Raw genomic sequence first — 17,701 nt, 5'->3', positions numbered from 1 at the left:
TTGTTAATTCTAGAATCAAGCCATAAGTTTCTACAAAAATTCTGATATTTGGGTGGGATTGCATTGAATCTATTGATCTATTTGGGGAGGACTATTACTCTTACAAAGTCAGGTTTTCTGATCTGTGAATGTGGTTTATCTCTTCAATTACTTAGGCCTTGTTTAATTTCCCTCACCAGTGTTTTGTACCTTCCACCACTTAAGTCTGGCACATCTCCAATCGAATTTAGCCATAAATATTTTTGTTTTATGCTATTATAAATTGTATTTTTTAGTTTAATTTTTAATTATTTGTGGCTCATATACTGAAATATGATTGATATTTGTATTTGAACCTTGTACCCTGCAAGTGTACTTGTACTAGCTTATTGGTTCTAGTAACTCTTGTACATTCTCTTGGGTTTTCTACATGAACCATCATGTGTTCTGTAAATAAAGAAATTTTTACTTTTTCCTTTCTAGTTTGGATATCTATTATTTCTTTTCCTTATTTTCTTGCACTCCCTGAACCTCCAGTGCAATGTTGAACAGAAATCATAAGAAAAAAAAAGAAATCATGAGAGCAGACATCCTTGTCTTGCTCCTGATCCTAAGGTAAAAAAGCATTCAGGTCTTACCATCAAGTATGATGCTAGCCACACCTTTTTTGTAATGTTATTACAAAATGGCGAGAGTTATTCTTTTCTATGGCTGAGTAATATTCCATTGTGTATATATACACCACAACTTCTTTATCCATTCATCTATTGATAGATACTTGCTCTGCTTCCATAATTTGGCTTTGTAAATGCTTCAATAAATGTAGAAGGACATTTTGATAGGGCTTGCATTAAATCTGTAGATTGCTTTAAGTAGTATGGATATTTTAACATTTTTTCTTCCAATCTATAAACATGGAATATCTTTCTATTTTTTTGTGTTGTCTTCAATTTCTTTCATCAATGTTTTACAGTTTTCAGGGCACAGATCTTTTAGCTCCCTGGTTAAGTTTATTCCTAGGTATTTTATTATTTTGAGCAATTGTGAATCAAATTGCTTTCTTTATTTCTCTTTCTGTTGCTTCATTATTCTTGTATAGAAATGCAACAGATTTCGTACATTGACTTTGTATCCTGTGACCCTACCAAATTTATCAGTTCTAGTAGTTTCTCGATGGAATCCTTAGGTTTTCTATATCGTATCATTCACCTGCAAATGGTGAAAGTGTCACTTCTTCCTTACCAATTTGGATGCCTTTGTGTGCCACTTTTCTGGTTTGCTTTTATTTTGAGTTTTTGTTTTTGTTTTAAAGATTTTAGAGATTTTATTTATTTATTCATGACAGACACAGAGAGAGGCAAAGACACAGGCAGAGGGAGAAGCAAGCTCCCTGCAGGGAGTCTAATGCGGGACTCGATCCCACAACTCTGGCATCACCACCTGAGCCAAAGGCAGAAGCTGAAACCACTGAGCCACCCAGGCGTCCCATTGACTTTTTGTTTTTGTTTAAGAAACTTTTAATTTTCTTCCTAGTGATTGGTTGCCTGTGTATTATTATCCCCTTTTATAAGTACTTAATCCTCTTTTCTCTTACTTAAAGTTTTATTACCTGATCTGCCAGTTTCAAAGGAATTTTTTAATTCTTTCGATTATTTATACAACCACAAATAATCTCACTCTAAATTTTAAGTTGCATTTTTTCTACTTTGTTGGAAACTTTAAGATTTACATGTTGTTCTTCCACCCATCCCCTTACCCTTTTAAATTTTAGTTCTAGTATTAAATATTGTGAAATGCTCATCATCAAGCCTTGTAATAATGCTTTCCTAGTCATCTCTCAGGGAAATTAAACTCACCCTACTAAATTGCTCAGGAATATATATATATATGTATGTATGTGTGTGTGTATATATATGCATATGTATTGTATTCTGTGAGTTCTTGCATTTTTTTAAAGATTTTATGTATGTATTCATGAGAGACATACAGAGAGAAGCAGAAACATAGGCAGAGGGTAGAAGCAGGCTGCCTACAGGCTCCCTACAGGGAGCCTGATGGACTCGATCGCAGGACCCCAGGATCATGACCTGAGCCAAAGGCAGACATTCAACCTTTGAGCCACCCAGTGTCCCCAGTTCTTGCATGTTTTAAACTTTTTTCTATAATCTTGATACTTGAGGCACAACTTGCTTGGGTATATCTTTCATTCACACTTCTTTAAGTTTCTTAAAAATGTTGCTGTGCTGTTTCCTTGCTTTGTATGCTATTTTGGAGAAGCCAGTTTAATTCCCTTGACTTTATGAACCATTTCATCTGGAGACACTAAAGATTTTTTTTCTTAAAACACAATAATTTCACTTTGGTGTATCTCAGAGTTGATCAACAGAAATCAACTTTTTTTTATATATGCATGGTTAAGAAGATGTTGTGAGGGGGCACCTGGGTGCTCAGTCATTTCAGCATCTGCCTTCAGCTCAAGTCATGATCCCGGGGTCCTGGGATCCAGCCCCACATTAGGCTCCCTGCTCAGCAGGGAATCTGCTTCTTCCTCTCTCCCTCTATCCCACCCCCTTGTGCATGCACTCCCTCTCTCCTAAAGGAGAGGGAGAGGCATGCATGATTGTGGCACAGCTTTGTGAGAACCCCATCCACAATGCATGTAGATTCTAGGCACATTGACAGGCTCATTGTAGGGACATTTTGTGGATTGCAGCTTATAATCCAGTGATAAGTCCATTAAAACTATGGTAGGGTGGTGAGAGTATAAACCTGCCAGCCAGATGGGTGTAATTTGGTTATATCAGTAGGGCCACTCAGCCTGGGATATAATTTGAGGTATGGTGTAAGGATGGAATGACTCCTTTAAGCACCGCTCCCACTGGCACCATTTAATATAGAGGAAGATGAGCTCTGGGTCAGAATCCACATCTGGTAGCATGCTAAAAGAAACTCTTCTAATAGGGCCTGCCACCCTTGGTGCCCAGCCATCCCGCAGAACAATTGTGTGCCTGGCTGACTTTTTTCCAGCACAGATATGGTTAGGCTGGAGGGATCTACCAACAACCCTATTACCCAGGCTAGCCACAACGGTGGCACTGCCGTATGTGAAGAACACTGACTCTCTTTCCATGTCAGACACACAGTCCAGGGAGCTTTTCAAGCTGCTAGAGAGGCTGACAGTGGGGATACCACCAGCTGCACCTCCATTATCAGTGGGCAAGAGGTTAAGTGTGAGGGAGACATGTCTTCCTATTATCTGGAAAGCCCTATAATATCAGATTGAGCCCTTTTTCGAGGGTATCATTTTTATTTTAACAGTGAGGTCTTAGGAGCCATGCTGAGCCTCTGCTGGATTGAATCCCTAACCCAGTGCAGGATGGGAACTTGTTGCAAAACAGTGTGGGCTGTGAATGCCTCTGTCTCTAAAAGGGCTCAGGAAGCTGCCAAAATTTGGTGCTCAAGTTGCTTGTGCTAGGCTGCCATGGGGGGCAGATCTTTGATCCAGATCCCCTGGGCAGCCAGATAAAGCTGTGCTCAGTCCAGAGACTCCACGAGGCCTAATCCGATGTCTCCATTGATTCAACTCAGAAGTCTGAACCCAGAGAGACTAAGGACAGAGCCTGCTGTATGCTTGCTAGGCCAGCTACAAGGCAGTTTGGTGAGATTCTCCCAAATGGAAAGAAGCTAGTTTGCATCTAACAGCACAAATAGGCTTTAGTAAAGTGGTGTGTGTAGAATGTGTTGCCCCCAAAAGGTGAAGGAAGACACCTAATATGTGCTGTGCCTGCCAAAATATAATAGGAGGCTTAATTATGAGAGGTTGATGTTTTATAGTGAGAGGGATTTCACAGTTCTCAGCTGCCTCCTGATGCTAAGAAACTTGAAAGAAATGGCTGTTTCTTGGACCTTATGCAGGGTAATGGCCCATCCTCTTTGCTATAAATGTGTTACTACATGTAAGTCTTCTGGATGGCATCCTTAAAGGGCTCTGGAAGGAGAATGTCACTTATATAATACCAAAGGTGGCAGCAAGTTAGTTTGAGTGAATTTAAATCTTGTCTGCATAGGCTATATGTAATGGCAGGAGTACCTAAATAACCCAAGGGCAGCCAAATAAATGTTCAAGGTGCCCTTGAAACTGAAAGCAAATTGAAGTTGGGAGTCTCCCATTGTCGGGACTGATTGAAACACATTGGCTAGATCTAGGACAGCAAAGTAAGGACCCCAAGCTTTTGGGGTAGCACCTACTATCTCTATAATACTGGGAATGGGAACCTTAATGGCAGAAACCATCAAACATAGTTTGAACGAATGGCAGGATGATTAGGGCTGGCCCCTAGGCCCCAAGAGTATAGAGCCAGTGCCTTGGCATGTTGGTACATCTTGACACTGATCAGTGCCCATGCCACCTTTACAAGTGTTTTACATTTAGTGGGAAGCTGGCTACTTTCCTCAGGCACTTTAGTTGGTGCAGGTACCAGGTGCTTAGGTCATTTGTATTAGGTCATTAGATTTTGTACAGTACACACCAGGAGTGGGACCATGTTTCCCCTGGGGCCAGGGAACAAGGTTCCACAGCAGCAAGGTACACAGTGACAGAGGGTCCACAGGCCCCAGCCACTCTTGCCTTTTTGAGGGGCCATGACTTCCCCAGTGAGGGCATCCCTATCATCCAGATTAGAACTCAGAGTCCTAGTGCGTCCTACAGGCACAGCCAATCAAGTCAGGAGAGTCTCCTCTTAGGGGCACTGCGTCTCTATCTGGTCCCACACTTGGGCAAGGTTTACAACTCACATGTTCCCCTCTATTAACTAAGAGCAACAGACCTTGCGAAATTCTTAGCCAGTTGTCCCTAACAGTAAGCAAGTGGGTCTGTGCTAAGAGCTGAGAATCACACTCAAAGTCTAATACTTAGCAAGTGTGTACCCCCCTGGGCATTAATGAAAGGAAAACACATCTACATGCAATTAGCAATACTCTTGAGGTTTGATAGAACTCTGGTTGCTTTTGGGGGAGCTTGTACTTTTGGGATGGGAACTTCAAGCAGCCTCTCTGAATGGACGTATGCAATAGCACAAAGCAGTGCACAAAGTCCAGTAGGCAATGGACTCCTACCACCTGAGAAAGCCAGTTGATAAGCCATTTGCAGCTAAAATGCATTTCTCATTATCAAAGGGAAACTGACTCAGTCTTACCCTGCTTGTGAAGCCAACTGTGACTTTGTTAAGCTAACATTTGTTAAGTAGAGCCCCAGGTGGGCTGGTGAGCCTCAGTTCAAGAAAAGACCACAGGGAATTGAAATAGAGAGGTTTACTACTCCCAGGTCTTGGGGGAAGCACGGGGCATGCCTCAAGGGGCCAAACAGAAAGATGAAGACAGGATGCAGGCAGAGAGACAGGACCTGGGACACATGCCCTTATTAGGGTCCACAGAAGGAAAACTTTGGGGTTCCTGGGCTAAATCCAGATTGGTCAATTCAAACCAAAAGGAGCAGGGTTTAGGTAAACTCTGCAGGGGTCTTATCTAAGGGAGTGCTCAAGGGAAAGGTCCTGGGAGGCAAGGAGACTGTTGATCCCAGGGGTATTGGGGAGTTTCTGCAGGCTGTTGTGCCCCTGGGCATGAGCTGGCAGGAGGGGCAAGGTCAGCTCAAAGCCCCTGCAGGTCACCTAGCCACACAGAATGGATGACAGGGTAGCAATATTATGGAGTAGTTTAGCCAAAATCTCGACAGAGGCAAATTCAAGTCTTCTTTTCCAGAAAGCTTTTTCGGGTTACAGGTTTAAATATTACTTCTATTTCACTGTTTTCATTTTCTTCTCAGGACTGCAGTTTATGTCCAAGTTAGAGCTGCTGTGCCTGTCTTCCAACTCAAACACCTTCTCTCTGACCCTTTTTACTTATTTATTTCCTCACTGCCTGTCTCCTGGTTGTCTCTTTCTTTTTTTCCAACAACTTAGATTAAATTTTCTTTCAAAACTATCCTTCATTGTCAACCTTATGATTTAATCCTCACTTCTTATGTTATTGTGTCTTTTTTCTTATCTTTTTCTCCTGATTTCCATTGAATCTCTTCAATTGTCCCCTTTTTCTCTTTTTTGGGGGAGGGGGTGAGACATCTATTTTGGTTCCTAATTTTCATATTTCTGAGTTATTTGTTCATATTTCCAAATGTTTGTTTGGGATATTTAATTAAGTTTGGAGTGTCACGTTACAATTTTGTTTAGGTTTGTAACTGGGTTTGAGGGTAGCATTTTCATCAGGTTAAAGGTCTTGATTTGCCTTTCCTGGTTTTTATAGCAGTTTTGTATTCATGAGATCTACTTTTTTCTGTTTTTATTAATTTCATTGCCCTAGTTCCTAGTTTGAAACACACTCTTTTCTCTGAGCTGTCCTCTGCCGTGCAGTTTTGCTTACAGGTGGTGTAGTGGTGGGCAGGGAGAAGGAATTAGCATGCCATTTCTTTCACTTCTGCAGGATTTTTAATTTTCTTCCTCATACTTCCTTCTTTCCCGTCACTGCTGGGTCTCTAGGGGTGCTTCCCCTTCTCTATATATCTGATTCTCCACCAGAAGTTGTGCTTCTCCAACCAAGGCTGCCACTCTGCCTCCCTTGTGAGCCCTTCCCCAAATCTGGTGCTGTGTGTGGCCAAATCCCAGCCTGCATTTGGTATTTTAACATTCAGCATTGGGCATTCTGTTTCCAAGGAAGATTTTATCTGTTATCTAATTATCCCTTGCCTCTCTGCTGCTTTCCACAAAGTCTGTTAAGCCTCCCCCTCTATAGCTTTCCACACCCACAGTCTAACAGATTTCCAGTCCTGGCTATCACATTTACTAACTTGAAGAAATTACTTGATCACTGTAAGGCTCAATTTTTCATCTGAAAATATATGCCAGCACAGAGCACAGTGCTGGTGTTTGACTGGTGGCATTGCTATTGGTCTGTAAAGGTTAAAAGAAAGACTGAAGCTATTCCCATGGAACTGTTAGCCTTGTAGAACTGGCCAATAGCCCTCCTCCCTTAAGAGGGATGCCAGCTTTTTTCCAGCTGCCTTTATCTACTTCCCATTGAAGAAACAGAAAAGCCCCAAAGGACAAATATCCAAGTAATTATTGGGGTCAGCAGCCTCAGACCTCCCAGCACATCTTTATCCTCCCACACAAGTACAACCAATAACCAGCAAATAAGGAAAGTACCGTTGCCTGCATGGTTTCTAGTATCTTATTAGTGCTTTCCTCTAGCTGAATGGACAGTAAAGGTGTCATTAGGAGGGGAGCATTTAAACATATAAGCCATAATTTTAGGCAGAGGCAACTATTTGGTAAATCTCATTACAGATATTTAACAAAATAATAATATTGAATTCATAGAGCTGCTTAAAAGTGTTTAGCTAAATGGTGTGGCCTTCTTTCCCAGGTCTGGAGTTGGCCAAGAAAATGCCTTCTCCTAGAACTATGAAGACTCACCTGCCTGTTCAGTTGCTGCCACCTTCCTTCTGGAAAGAAAATTCAAAGGTATGAAAAGCCAACTTTTCAAACCCAGTTTTGGTCAGTATGGACAGACAATGTCTCCATAGAGGTGGAAACAATCAAAGATATTGAAAAATCAATAACCAATGGAGGTATAGGGCAGAGGGTGACATTACTCCCATATTCCCACATACTGCATGCTGGATCCAGCTTTCCTTCCAAATATTATTTCTGGGTACATGCTAAAAGGTTTTCAGACAAAATCATTCTAGTTGGTTGCTGATTAAGCCACAGCCAAAAGAGAGCAAGTGGTAAAACAAAGACACATTTCCTGAAGAAGGCGATCATATTAGTTCAAATCATCTAAGAAGGAAAAAGCCAAGGCCAAGGAAGAGAATTTATTTAGGTAAAACCTGTGGAGGGAAAGGTAGAGCAAGACAAAGGTGGATGGACAACCATAAGACCATGATATTACATTGGCAACCCTTAGAGCATATCTCATGGAGCAAACTCCCAGGAACTTTTACACCTCTATGCTCTCCATTTTCAAAAATTTCCATTTATTTTGACACTTCCAAATTTGGGTTCAATGTGGAATGTACATCGAATATACCAGTATTTCTTTTTGATAACTGCTTCACTGGTGAGTCTTAAAGTCAATGAACTATAGAATATAAATCAAATATTGATTTATACACTTGCCACAAAAAGTGTAGCCATCTAGCAGAATCAAATCAAATGTATCTAGCTTGTATCAGCTAGACATGTCTTCTCTCTGGGAGCAAGGTATTTTAGAAACCCAGACTGAATGGATGCTAAGGAGGGCACTTGATGGGATGAGCACTGGGTATTATACTATATGTTGGCAAATTCAATGTAAATAAAATATTTTTAAAAAAGAAAGAAAGAAACAAAAGAAAGAAAGAGAAAGAAGAAAGAAAGAAAGAAAGAAAGAAAGAAAGAAAGAAAGAAAGAAAGAAAGAAAGAAAGAAAGAAAGAGAAAGAAAGAAAACCCGGACTGAACCCTTACCACTGAAACCGTTAAGAGTCGTCTGTTAGCCAAGATACTCTCTCCTCTGTGCAGTGCTCAGATACACAGTGCAAGTAATTGCTTTTGACTCTCTTCTTTTCTGGACTTCTCTGAGTCACCAGCTCTCCATCTTGCCCATCTCCAAGCAAGGTACAATACAATTGAATAGGATTCCACATATCAAAGCGCTATCCCATTACTTTTTTTAAAAAGATTTTATTTATTTATTCATGAGAGAGAGAGGCAGAGACATAGGCAGAGGGAGAAGTAGGACTTAATTCCAGGACCCCGGGATCACCACTGTGCCACCCAGGGGCCCCACTATCCCATTCCTAGATCTGCTTCCCTGAGATTCTACCCAGGTCACCTTGACTTGTGAAAACTTCCTGCTTTAGTCACACAGATAGATAACTTCACTCATATGTGACTGTTGCTGCTCAAGAAGCAATACTATTACCAAATGATATTGTGGACTCAATGTCAGAATACACAATAACATATTGTTAGTCATCACACTAGCATCTTCTTTTTGTAAAACCAGGCCTCTTAAAAATGTAAAAATCTCAATGACAGCACCTCTTTTTATCTACACAGAACTGTGGATTGAGTAGGAAGTAACATTAGAGAGTTTAGCCCAAGATTTTCATTTTATGATGCAGTGGTAAGCTAAATAACCATCCCCTAAAGATATCCATGTCCTAATCATCAGAAACTGTGACTGCTACCTTATATGGTAAAATGGGCTTTGCAGATGTGATTAAGCTGAAGATCGTGAGATGAGAAGATTATCCTGGACCCTAAATATCAACACAATGATCCTTATAAAAGGGAGGCAAGAGGATAAAAGGAAGACGTAGATGTGACAAATGAAGCCAGGGATTGAGTCAAAACCCGAGGAATGCAGGTGGCCTCCAGATGCTAGCAATTGCAAGGGAAGAGATTCTCCCCTAACCTCACCAAAGGGGACTAGCCCTGCCAACAGCCTGACCTGAGCCTAATGAAATCTAGTGAAATCCCAGAACCATAGGAGAATAAATTTCTTATTGTTTTTTAAGCCACTACACCTGTAGGAATTTGTTACAGCTGCCGCAGAGGACTCACACAGATGGATCAGCAGAAGGTGTATTGGACGTTAGGTCACCCTGGGTCATCTCACTCCCACCACGAGCACACTGAATATGTTCCCTGTCTAGCCAGACTGCCCCTTCACAATTACTCAGCCTTACAAAAAGCCAATAACCAACACAAGCATTAAGAAATACATTTACATTATGACAAGATGGTGCAACTGTGTCACATTTTTTGGTTCCCTATATGCTCTCATAAATATCAGAGAAAAATTGAACAATAGAAAAAGAGGCAGAGAAACATTCCCAGTTCCTGCTCCAAGGCAGCAGTCTGTGGAAAGGCAGTCAGAAAAGCCAGAGCCTGGGTTGATTGCCTGAGAGGAAAATGTTACTGGGTGAGTGGTTCTGTTGGACACAGAAATTCTGTTCAGTAGTGAGACTTAGGAAAATGCTTGAGAAACCCTTTATGTGCTCTTCCTCCCCAGCTCTGCTGAGAATGCACATAGCAGCACAGGTGGGCATGGAAGTCTGGGCAGTGAATGGGAGAAAGGGAATTGCAGGACAAGAAGCCAAGGGGTCAGCTCTCCCCAGCCAGACCACCTCCCTGATTTTCCAATGAGAAGAATCGTCACAAGCAGCTCCAAAGAGAGACTTAGCACTGCCCTCAAAAATCCTACAATCTTGCCACAAATGAAAAGTAGGAGCAATCATTCATCTGTAAGGCTGCAGCTCATTGTATGTAGAGAAGACTAGACTAGTCAGCTAGGAGACTAAACTTTAGCTCCCCCATGCAATAACCTAGCTAGACTCCTTGCTTAATGCAAGCCAAGAAGGACCTATCCTTCATACACTGGAAAATACCACAGTGGCCTCCTTAGCCTCTAGGAATATCAGTGTTAAGGGGACTATAGTATTTATCATGCAAACCAGGATACTTTTGAGGGGGGTGGGGCATGCTCCTAATCATTATCTCAGACCATACATATACAATGGAACTCTGGCTGAGCAAACTGAAAGATGTGATCCTCCTGCTCATAGAAAATGCATGCATGTTCAGTTACTCATATGGGATAATCTAAGATTCTTCTAATAACGCGGTCCTGTGCACTGAGCAAAAGTATTTCTCTGTCTTGTTTTCTGTCTGTCTCAATTCCCTTGCTGGCTGATTTCAGATTATCTATGTGGCTAGAAATGCAAAGGACTGTCTGGTATCCTACTACCATTTCTCAAGAATGTGTAAACTGGTACCTCACCCTGGTACATGGGAGGAGTATATTGAGGCATTCAAAGCTGGAAAATGTGAGTAAAAGGAAATTATGGGTTCATGTTTCCTCATTTATTCTTCACATTTCCTTGTTCACCACTGACATCAGAAAGGAAAGGTTTTTGTTGAATGATCATGGTCATCAAGGTCATGGGAGGATGTGGATGGCACATTCAAACTGGATCATTTGGGGAGAATTTAGCTAAGAGACTCTTTAGAAAGCTATGGGCAGAGTTTAAGGAAATGAACAAGTGACAGTGCAGCATTCTGTGGTGAGCACCAACAGGGAGCCATTGCGTCCTGAGAAAGGACAGAGTCCCTTAACAGTAGCTGAGGCCTTCAATAGGGGAGAGTCCACCACTCTCCCCTAGTGAGCCAATAGGAAGGGCATCAGGGATATAAACACACCCTTCTCACTCCTGCCTCCAAAAGCCTCTCAGTGCCTTCTACTGGCAAATCCCAGGTGGAAGCCTGAGCACAAAAGAGCCCATTGACAGGCACTGAGGGGGGCACTTGGCAGGATGAGCACTGGGTATTATGCTATATGTTGGCAAATTGAACTCCAATTAAAAAAAAAAAAAAAAGAGCCCATTGACATAGTCCCTAGAGGTCAACCTCACGGGGTGGAAGAAGGTGAAGGGCCAACAAAAAATACCCAGTGCACCTCTCTTCTTCCTGGTCACCATTATAGAGAGTAAAGATGTCCAAATATCTGGTAATTATAGATTTTTAAGAATGAAAATCAGCCCACAAGGAGATAGTATTGCATAACTCTAACCTAGACACAATGCAGTGATACCGGGGAAAGAAACCTCATGAGCCCTGGCCACTACACACTATCTCATGTGGTAGTACATTCAAGGGCAGAAATATAAACCAAGGAATCCAGGATACTTTTTATCGTCTCCCTAAATATTAAAAAGTCCTTGTCTTCTGCAAATAGGACTTCTGGCCAGGGTCTGTGTCTTCTTTGTCCCTTTTACTTGAGATATCCATGCTCATTTTGTAAGTTTCAAGTTGATATTGATTCCCCCTTTCTCCTTGTTCCCTCCAGTGCTGTGGGGTTCCTGGTATGACCATGTGAAGGGATGGTGGAATGCGAAAGACCAGCATCCTATTCTCTACCTCTTCTATGAGGACATAAAGGAGGTGAAGTGCAGCACATTCTCCATTAGACCCACTATGTTCTCCAGTGAAGTAAACCACATATGGGACCCTGATGTGTGGACTTGCCCATAGAAGAACCTTCAGTGCAAGTCCTTTCTCTCCATGACACTCTTCCCAACTCAGTTTTATACTCAAAAGTTCTAACTACTTTTCTGCTCTTCTCAATCTTCTTTGCTTCAGTTCACAACTTCCAGAAGATCCTTCTTCCTCAGGAAATGTCACATGCCTTTATAGTCTAATGAATCCTGACACTCATGAACCACATGTCTTCACCTGTGAAATGGGTATCATCTCATTTTGTATCTCACAAAATACTATAAGGATTTATGAGATCACATTTGCAAAGTGCCTAGTTGTGTTCGGTGAATACTCAGGGAGAGTTTCCTTCTCCCCATTCCACACCCCAGACCCACATCACAAATGAAGTTTAATGCATATAAATGTTGGCAGGATTGGTCCCGCATATTGGGACAGAGGACAGATTTCTCCTTTTCTTTTCTTTTTTAAGATTTTATTTATTTATTCATGAGAGACACACACACACAGAGAGAGAGAGAGAGAGAGAGAGAGAGGCAGGGACACAGGCAGGGGGAAAAGCAGGCTCTACGCAGGGAGCCCAACATGGCACTGGATCCCGGGTCTCCAGGATCATACCCCGAGCTGTAGGCAGCGCTAAACCGCTGAGCCACCTGGGCTGACCGATTTCTCCTTTTCAAGTCATTGGATGAGAAGCATGACAAATTCACTATCATAACCCCAGCAAATAGTGTCCTATAATTATAAACTACTTATGATGCCAATGCCGAGGAATCTAATCAAAAGTGTAACTCCTTGGGGCACGTGGGTGGCTCAGTGGGTTGAGTGTTCAACTTTTGGTTTCAGCTCAGGTCATAATCTCATGGGTCATGGAATTGAGCCCCATGTCTAGTTCCACACTCAGTCGACTGCTTGAGGATTGTCCCCCTCTGTCCTTCCCCCTGCTCTCTCGCTCACTCTCGCTCTCTCTCTCTCAAATGAGTAAATAAATCTTAAAAAAAAAAAAAAAAGAAAAGGAAAAAGGAAAAAGATAAAAAAAAAAAAAGCTATAGCTCCTTTTCTGCAACTCTTTCAACAGAAAGAACCAGTGCATAAGAATTTGTATTTCTGGGTCAACTTAAGATCTTTGTATTCATCCCCTTACTAGCCTCCTACCAAACTCACAGGCTCTTTTGCCATCTTTTATAGCTCAAATACGAGAGTGTCATACCGTACTTCACCAGCAACATTTTTCCATCCTTTATACAACTTTTCCTGATCTCTACCAGGAGTCATAATTGTTCTTTTCTTTCTTCTTCTTTTTTTTTTTTACAATTGTTCTTTTCAACAAATCTCATGGCACTCTCTGTGTGCAAGCAACACGTTTTGCTGTTAGTTATGCTTATATCCATCTCCCTGTTGCAGGGTGAGCCTCCTAAGGGAAGGAATGGCTTTCAAATTTGTGTCATGGCAGCACCTGGGGTGGTATAGTGCCTTGCACATAGTCATCACCTGAGGGATAGTTGTTGAATATATTTGAACTGATTCCTTAATTCATTCCTCTCAAATACTATTGGTCCAAACAGAATATCCTGAAAATCCAAAATTAATTGCTTTGTATAACTGATCTGCATACAGGATCCAAGGCGGGAAATTCAGAAGATTTTGAAGTTCCTGGAGAAAGAAATGCCAGAAGAAATTCTGAATAAAATCATCTATCACACCTCCTTTGATATAATGAAGCAAAATCCGATGGCCAACTATACCACTTGGCCTACCAACCTCATGGACCAATCTATTTCCCCTTTTATGAGGAAAGGTAAGATTTATATTCTCAAATGCCAGCTTGGACTCTGTAGTACCCATGATCTGCTTAGATTTTTCAGTAATGTCTCATGCCCCATTATTCATTCCTTTCAATGACACTACTGCATAATTTTTCAGAGGCAAACTTCCTTTTTTCCCCCCATTCTTGTGCTGGCTCCAAGGATGCGTGCTCCCTCCTCCCTGTACTCTTCTGGCAATTCCTGAGACTTTGCCTTGTTTTAGGGATGCCTGGGGACTGGAAGAACCATTTCACTGTGGCCCAGAATGAAGAATTTGACAAGGACTACCAGAAGAAGATGGCAGGGACTACCCTGACCTTCCGCACAGAGATCTGAGAACAACAGGGGAATCCATCAGTCACGACCTCCTTCCTAGATTTTAGACATTTGAGCCTCATAATCAAGAATACTTAAAACTACCATACCTGTCCTCCAATCCTGAGCTTTCCTACACTATCCATAGATTCTATGCCACTATAATATACTTCATCCAAATGTAATCAGATCCTGGGTAGATGTTTGATGAAATCAAAATCTGGGTAGAAATTTAAAATTATATTATGTGATCATTTGCATAGACACCTCTTTATTGTGTTGCACTAACCTGGGCACCATACAGCGATGCAGGGTAAAGAAAGATTATGATCCCTGACTGCTACACTCTGTCTCATGTGGTAGTAAATTCAAGGGCAGAACTATAAAACAAGGAATCCAGAGTACTTTTTATCATCTCCCTAAATATTTAAAAGCCCCTGTCTTCTGCAAATAGGACTTCTGGCCAGGAGTCATTGTCTTCTTTGCCTCAGTCTCTTTTACTTGAGACATCCCTGCTCATTTTGTAAGTTTCAAGTTGATAGTGATTCCACCCCATCTCTCTTGTTCCCTCCGGTGCTGTGAGGTTCCTGATATGACCATGTGAAGGGATGGTGGGATGCAAAAGACACATGGCATAATCTCATCACTAGCTCACAATAGCCTGACTCCCCAGATGCAGAACTCATGAAAAGAGAGAAATAAAAGTGGAACATCAACCTAAGAGAAAGAAAGTGAATGAGAAGCAGAGGAAGAGAAGTGAACACTAGGAAGAATATATAGGGAGAACCAGAGTTTATCCCTAACCATCAAGAATGAGACACAGAGGATGACCCAGCTCTTGGAAGTACTAGGTTATGAGGCACAGATGGTGCTAGTGAGCTGTGCTTGATTCAGGCGGTCTCAAGTTGGCTATGGTCTCAAGACCAAAGAGAAAAGCGAGAGTGGGTATGAGTGATGAGCAGCGCAGGACAAACAAGGAACAGTTTACTTCTGAGGCCAACTCAAGGCTGGAAGGCAGAAAACAACTTATATTTCAGATGGGCTTCTTAGAGACAAAGGGGACAAATCCTTAAATTGGCCTCCTGTCCCCCAAATAAAACAAAATACAAGCACCACACGCACTTTAAGAAAATCTTAACTACCACATCTCTGGAAGGATCACATTTCATGCTTCTTAAAAAGAGGTTCCTAGCAAAATTGTCAGGACCACCAAATTATTCAGGCACACATATAATCATATTCTGCTTCTTTTTCTTTTTCTTTCATTAAAACCAGTCGCAAGGGGCATCTGGGTGGCTCAGTAGGTTGAGCGGCCGCCTTAGGCTCAGGTCATGATCTCATGCTCCTGGGGTCAAGACCCATATCTGGCTGCTCAGCAGGGATTTTGCTTTTCCCTCTCACTCTCCCTCCATGCTCTCTCTCAAATAAATAAAAAGCAAATGAAAGTTTAAAATAATAAAACTTGTCTCAAGGAAGTGTGTGGAGTCATTTACACAAGTAGCACAAAGATCAGCGTGTTATTTTAAAAGAATGGTGGGAAGGTGCAGCTTGTGCAAGTGGGTGCACCACCTAATCATAAGATACAGGAAAGTAGCAAGTCCACCCAAGAACAAAGAAGGCCATTTGCATTCTTCCACCATTCTGCTTTCTAAGGTAAGCATGAAAATCACGAACCACATGGCAATCCCATGCAGTATCCGTGCAGTGTTGAGGTGCTCTGAGGAAAGACTTGAAGTGAACCACGTGGATACATTTAAAATAAGTTTTATTCTAATTACGCGTTTACACATACACACTCCTGTGTATACCACAGCCGTGCAAGATCACACGTTGTAAATGTTCGTGGCTAAGGGACTTTAAAGCCATGCCCTTGGAGAGCACACAGCATTGGGAAATAGGATTGGATTTGGAACCCTGAAGCTTCAGAACGAGAATCCAAGGATCAGTTCACAGGGTCCAGTGACCTCACCTGGGGTGAGGCCCAGCCTCCCCAAGCCGCCCCAGCCGGCCTCCCCAGCCGCGCCGCAGCGGGCTCCCGGGACCTGGAGCTCGGGGGCCGTGCACGGACGGCGGGGCTGTCTGCAGGGAGCGAGGCGGACTCTCCGGTCTCCGCTCTGTCCCTGCGACAAGCGGTGATGCGGGCGCTGAAGGCAGAGCGGCTAGCAGCTAGCCTGGGGTCCCCTCGCCCCCCACACCCACATCTGATAACCGACAGGGCCAGGGGAGGGCTGCGAAACTGAGCAGAGTCCTTTAGCAAGGGAAGGACTGGGGCAGCAGACCGTCCGCTGCCGCCGAAGGCCCTGCCCGACGGCCCTGGGGACCGAACCGAGATGGTCCACCGCGCGGGGCCGACGCGGGCAGCGCAAGGGCCGCCCCGACCTCCGGACTGGCCTGGCCCTGGGCCGGGTAACCGCCCGCACCTGGCCGTGGCGCGCCTTAGCTCCGGTCCTGCTCCGCGTGCTGGGTGGGAGGCGAAGTTCAATCAGGCGGTCACTGAATTCGGAATCCCGGACCCGCTTGCTAGCTTCGCTGTGCGATTCGCCCACTGCCTGGCCTCGGGGACAGGCCCAGCTCCCCATCCTGCATCTACACACCTCCTGTCCCTTCCGCATCTCATTGGTGATACACCTGTGCAGGTTCACCAGTATAAACTCAAGTTCCTCCAAGCCAAAATCTGATGACTAGCTTTCTTCTGAGAGGTTGACTCTTTTTTTTTTTTTTTTTTTTTTAATTCATGAGAGATACAGAGAGAGAGAGAGAGAGAGAGGCAGAGACACAGGCAGAGGGAGAAGCAGGCTCCATGCAGGGAGCCCGATGTGGGACTCAATCCCGGGTCTCCAGGATCAGGCCCTGGGCTGAAGGTGGTGCTAAACCGCTTGAGCCACCCGGCCTGCCCTTGAGAGGTTTACTCTTAAGTGGAAAACAACCCATCCCCTTATTGTCAGTGCCCTCCTCCTCTCTTCCCTCTGGGTTGTTGGTCTTGGGTCATGGGGGTTGAAAAACTATGGCCGTTGAGTCAAATTCGTATTCGTCTTGTGTGCCCAGGAGCTGAGAGGGCTTTCCTATTTAAAAAGGTTGTGGCAAAAACATCAACAAAGAAGAAGGGACCTACAAAGAAAGCCTGAAATATCATCGACTACGGAGTCTCTGAGCTGAGTTTCTGCGTCTGCATCAGCTGAGCCAGGACCTTGTGTGAAAGAATCTGGAAGCATCCTGAAGAGCCATATTTGTGAAGACTCAGGCTCCTATATTTGGAACTTGAGCTTCTCCTTCGGCTGCCCAAAGAACAGGAAGAGGCACCTCCTGTTAGGAGTGTGTGCAACCAGGGTGGGGGCCTACCTCCATTTGAGACTTGTGAGGGTAGTACTTCCAGCCATGTAAGTCCAAGGAGGGCTCAGGTCAGTAGGGATGCCCGGTCCTGAGGTGGGGTCTGCTCTGCCAACCCTATCTGGATGTCCCTCTGAGAAGCAGTACACATGTTGCAGGTTCTAGAAGCAGGCAGATGGGCAGAGTCAGGACCCATGGTGGGCATGGACCAGGCTAGCAAGGATTCTAAAGTACAGAGTACA

General features: G+C 43.3%; 1 protein-coding gene across 2 annotated transcripts in view; it reads left to right on the top strand.

Moving 5' to 3' along the window:
• The window catches only part of SULT1C3 (sulfotransferase family 1C member 3), a 34,179-nt gene extending 18,572 nt beyond the window's left edge, over positions 1–15,607 (top strand). The window contains exons 4-8 of one of the 2 annotated variants that reach the window (XM_038550865.1): positions 7,396–7,493; positions 10,718–10,844; positions 11,864–11,958; positions 13,630–13,810; positions 14,041–15,607. In XM_038550865.1, the coding sequence (XP_038406793.1) occupies positions 7,396–7,493; positions 10,718–10,844; positions 11,864–11,958; positions 13,630–13,810; positions 14,041–14,153 (614 nt within the window). In that variant the 3' untranslated portion in view covers positions 14,154–15,607. The remainder of the gene's footprint in view (positions 1–7,395; positions 7,494–10,717; positions 10,845–11,863; positions 11,959–13,629; positions 13,811–14,040) is intronic. The other variant, XM_038550866.1, reaches the window with a different exon arrangement.
• The last annotated feature ends 2,094 nt before the right edge of the window (positions 15,608–17,701 follow it).

Source organism: Canis lupus, chromosome 10 (assembly GCF_011100685.1).
Source record: "Canis lupus familiaris isolate Mischka breed German Shepherd chromosome 10, alternate assembly UU_Cfam_GSD_1.0, whole genome shotgun sequence".
In the NCBI taxonomy this organism is placed as follows: Eukaryota; Metazoa; Chordata; class Mammalia; order Carnivora; family Canidae; genus Canis; species Canis lupus.
The sequence above is the reverse complement of the archived record's forward strand: the minus strand, read 5'-3'. Positions and strand labels throughout refer to the sequence as shown.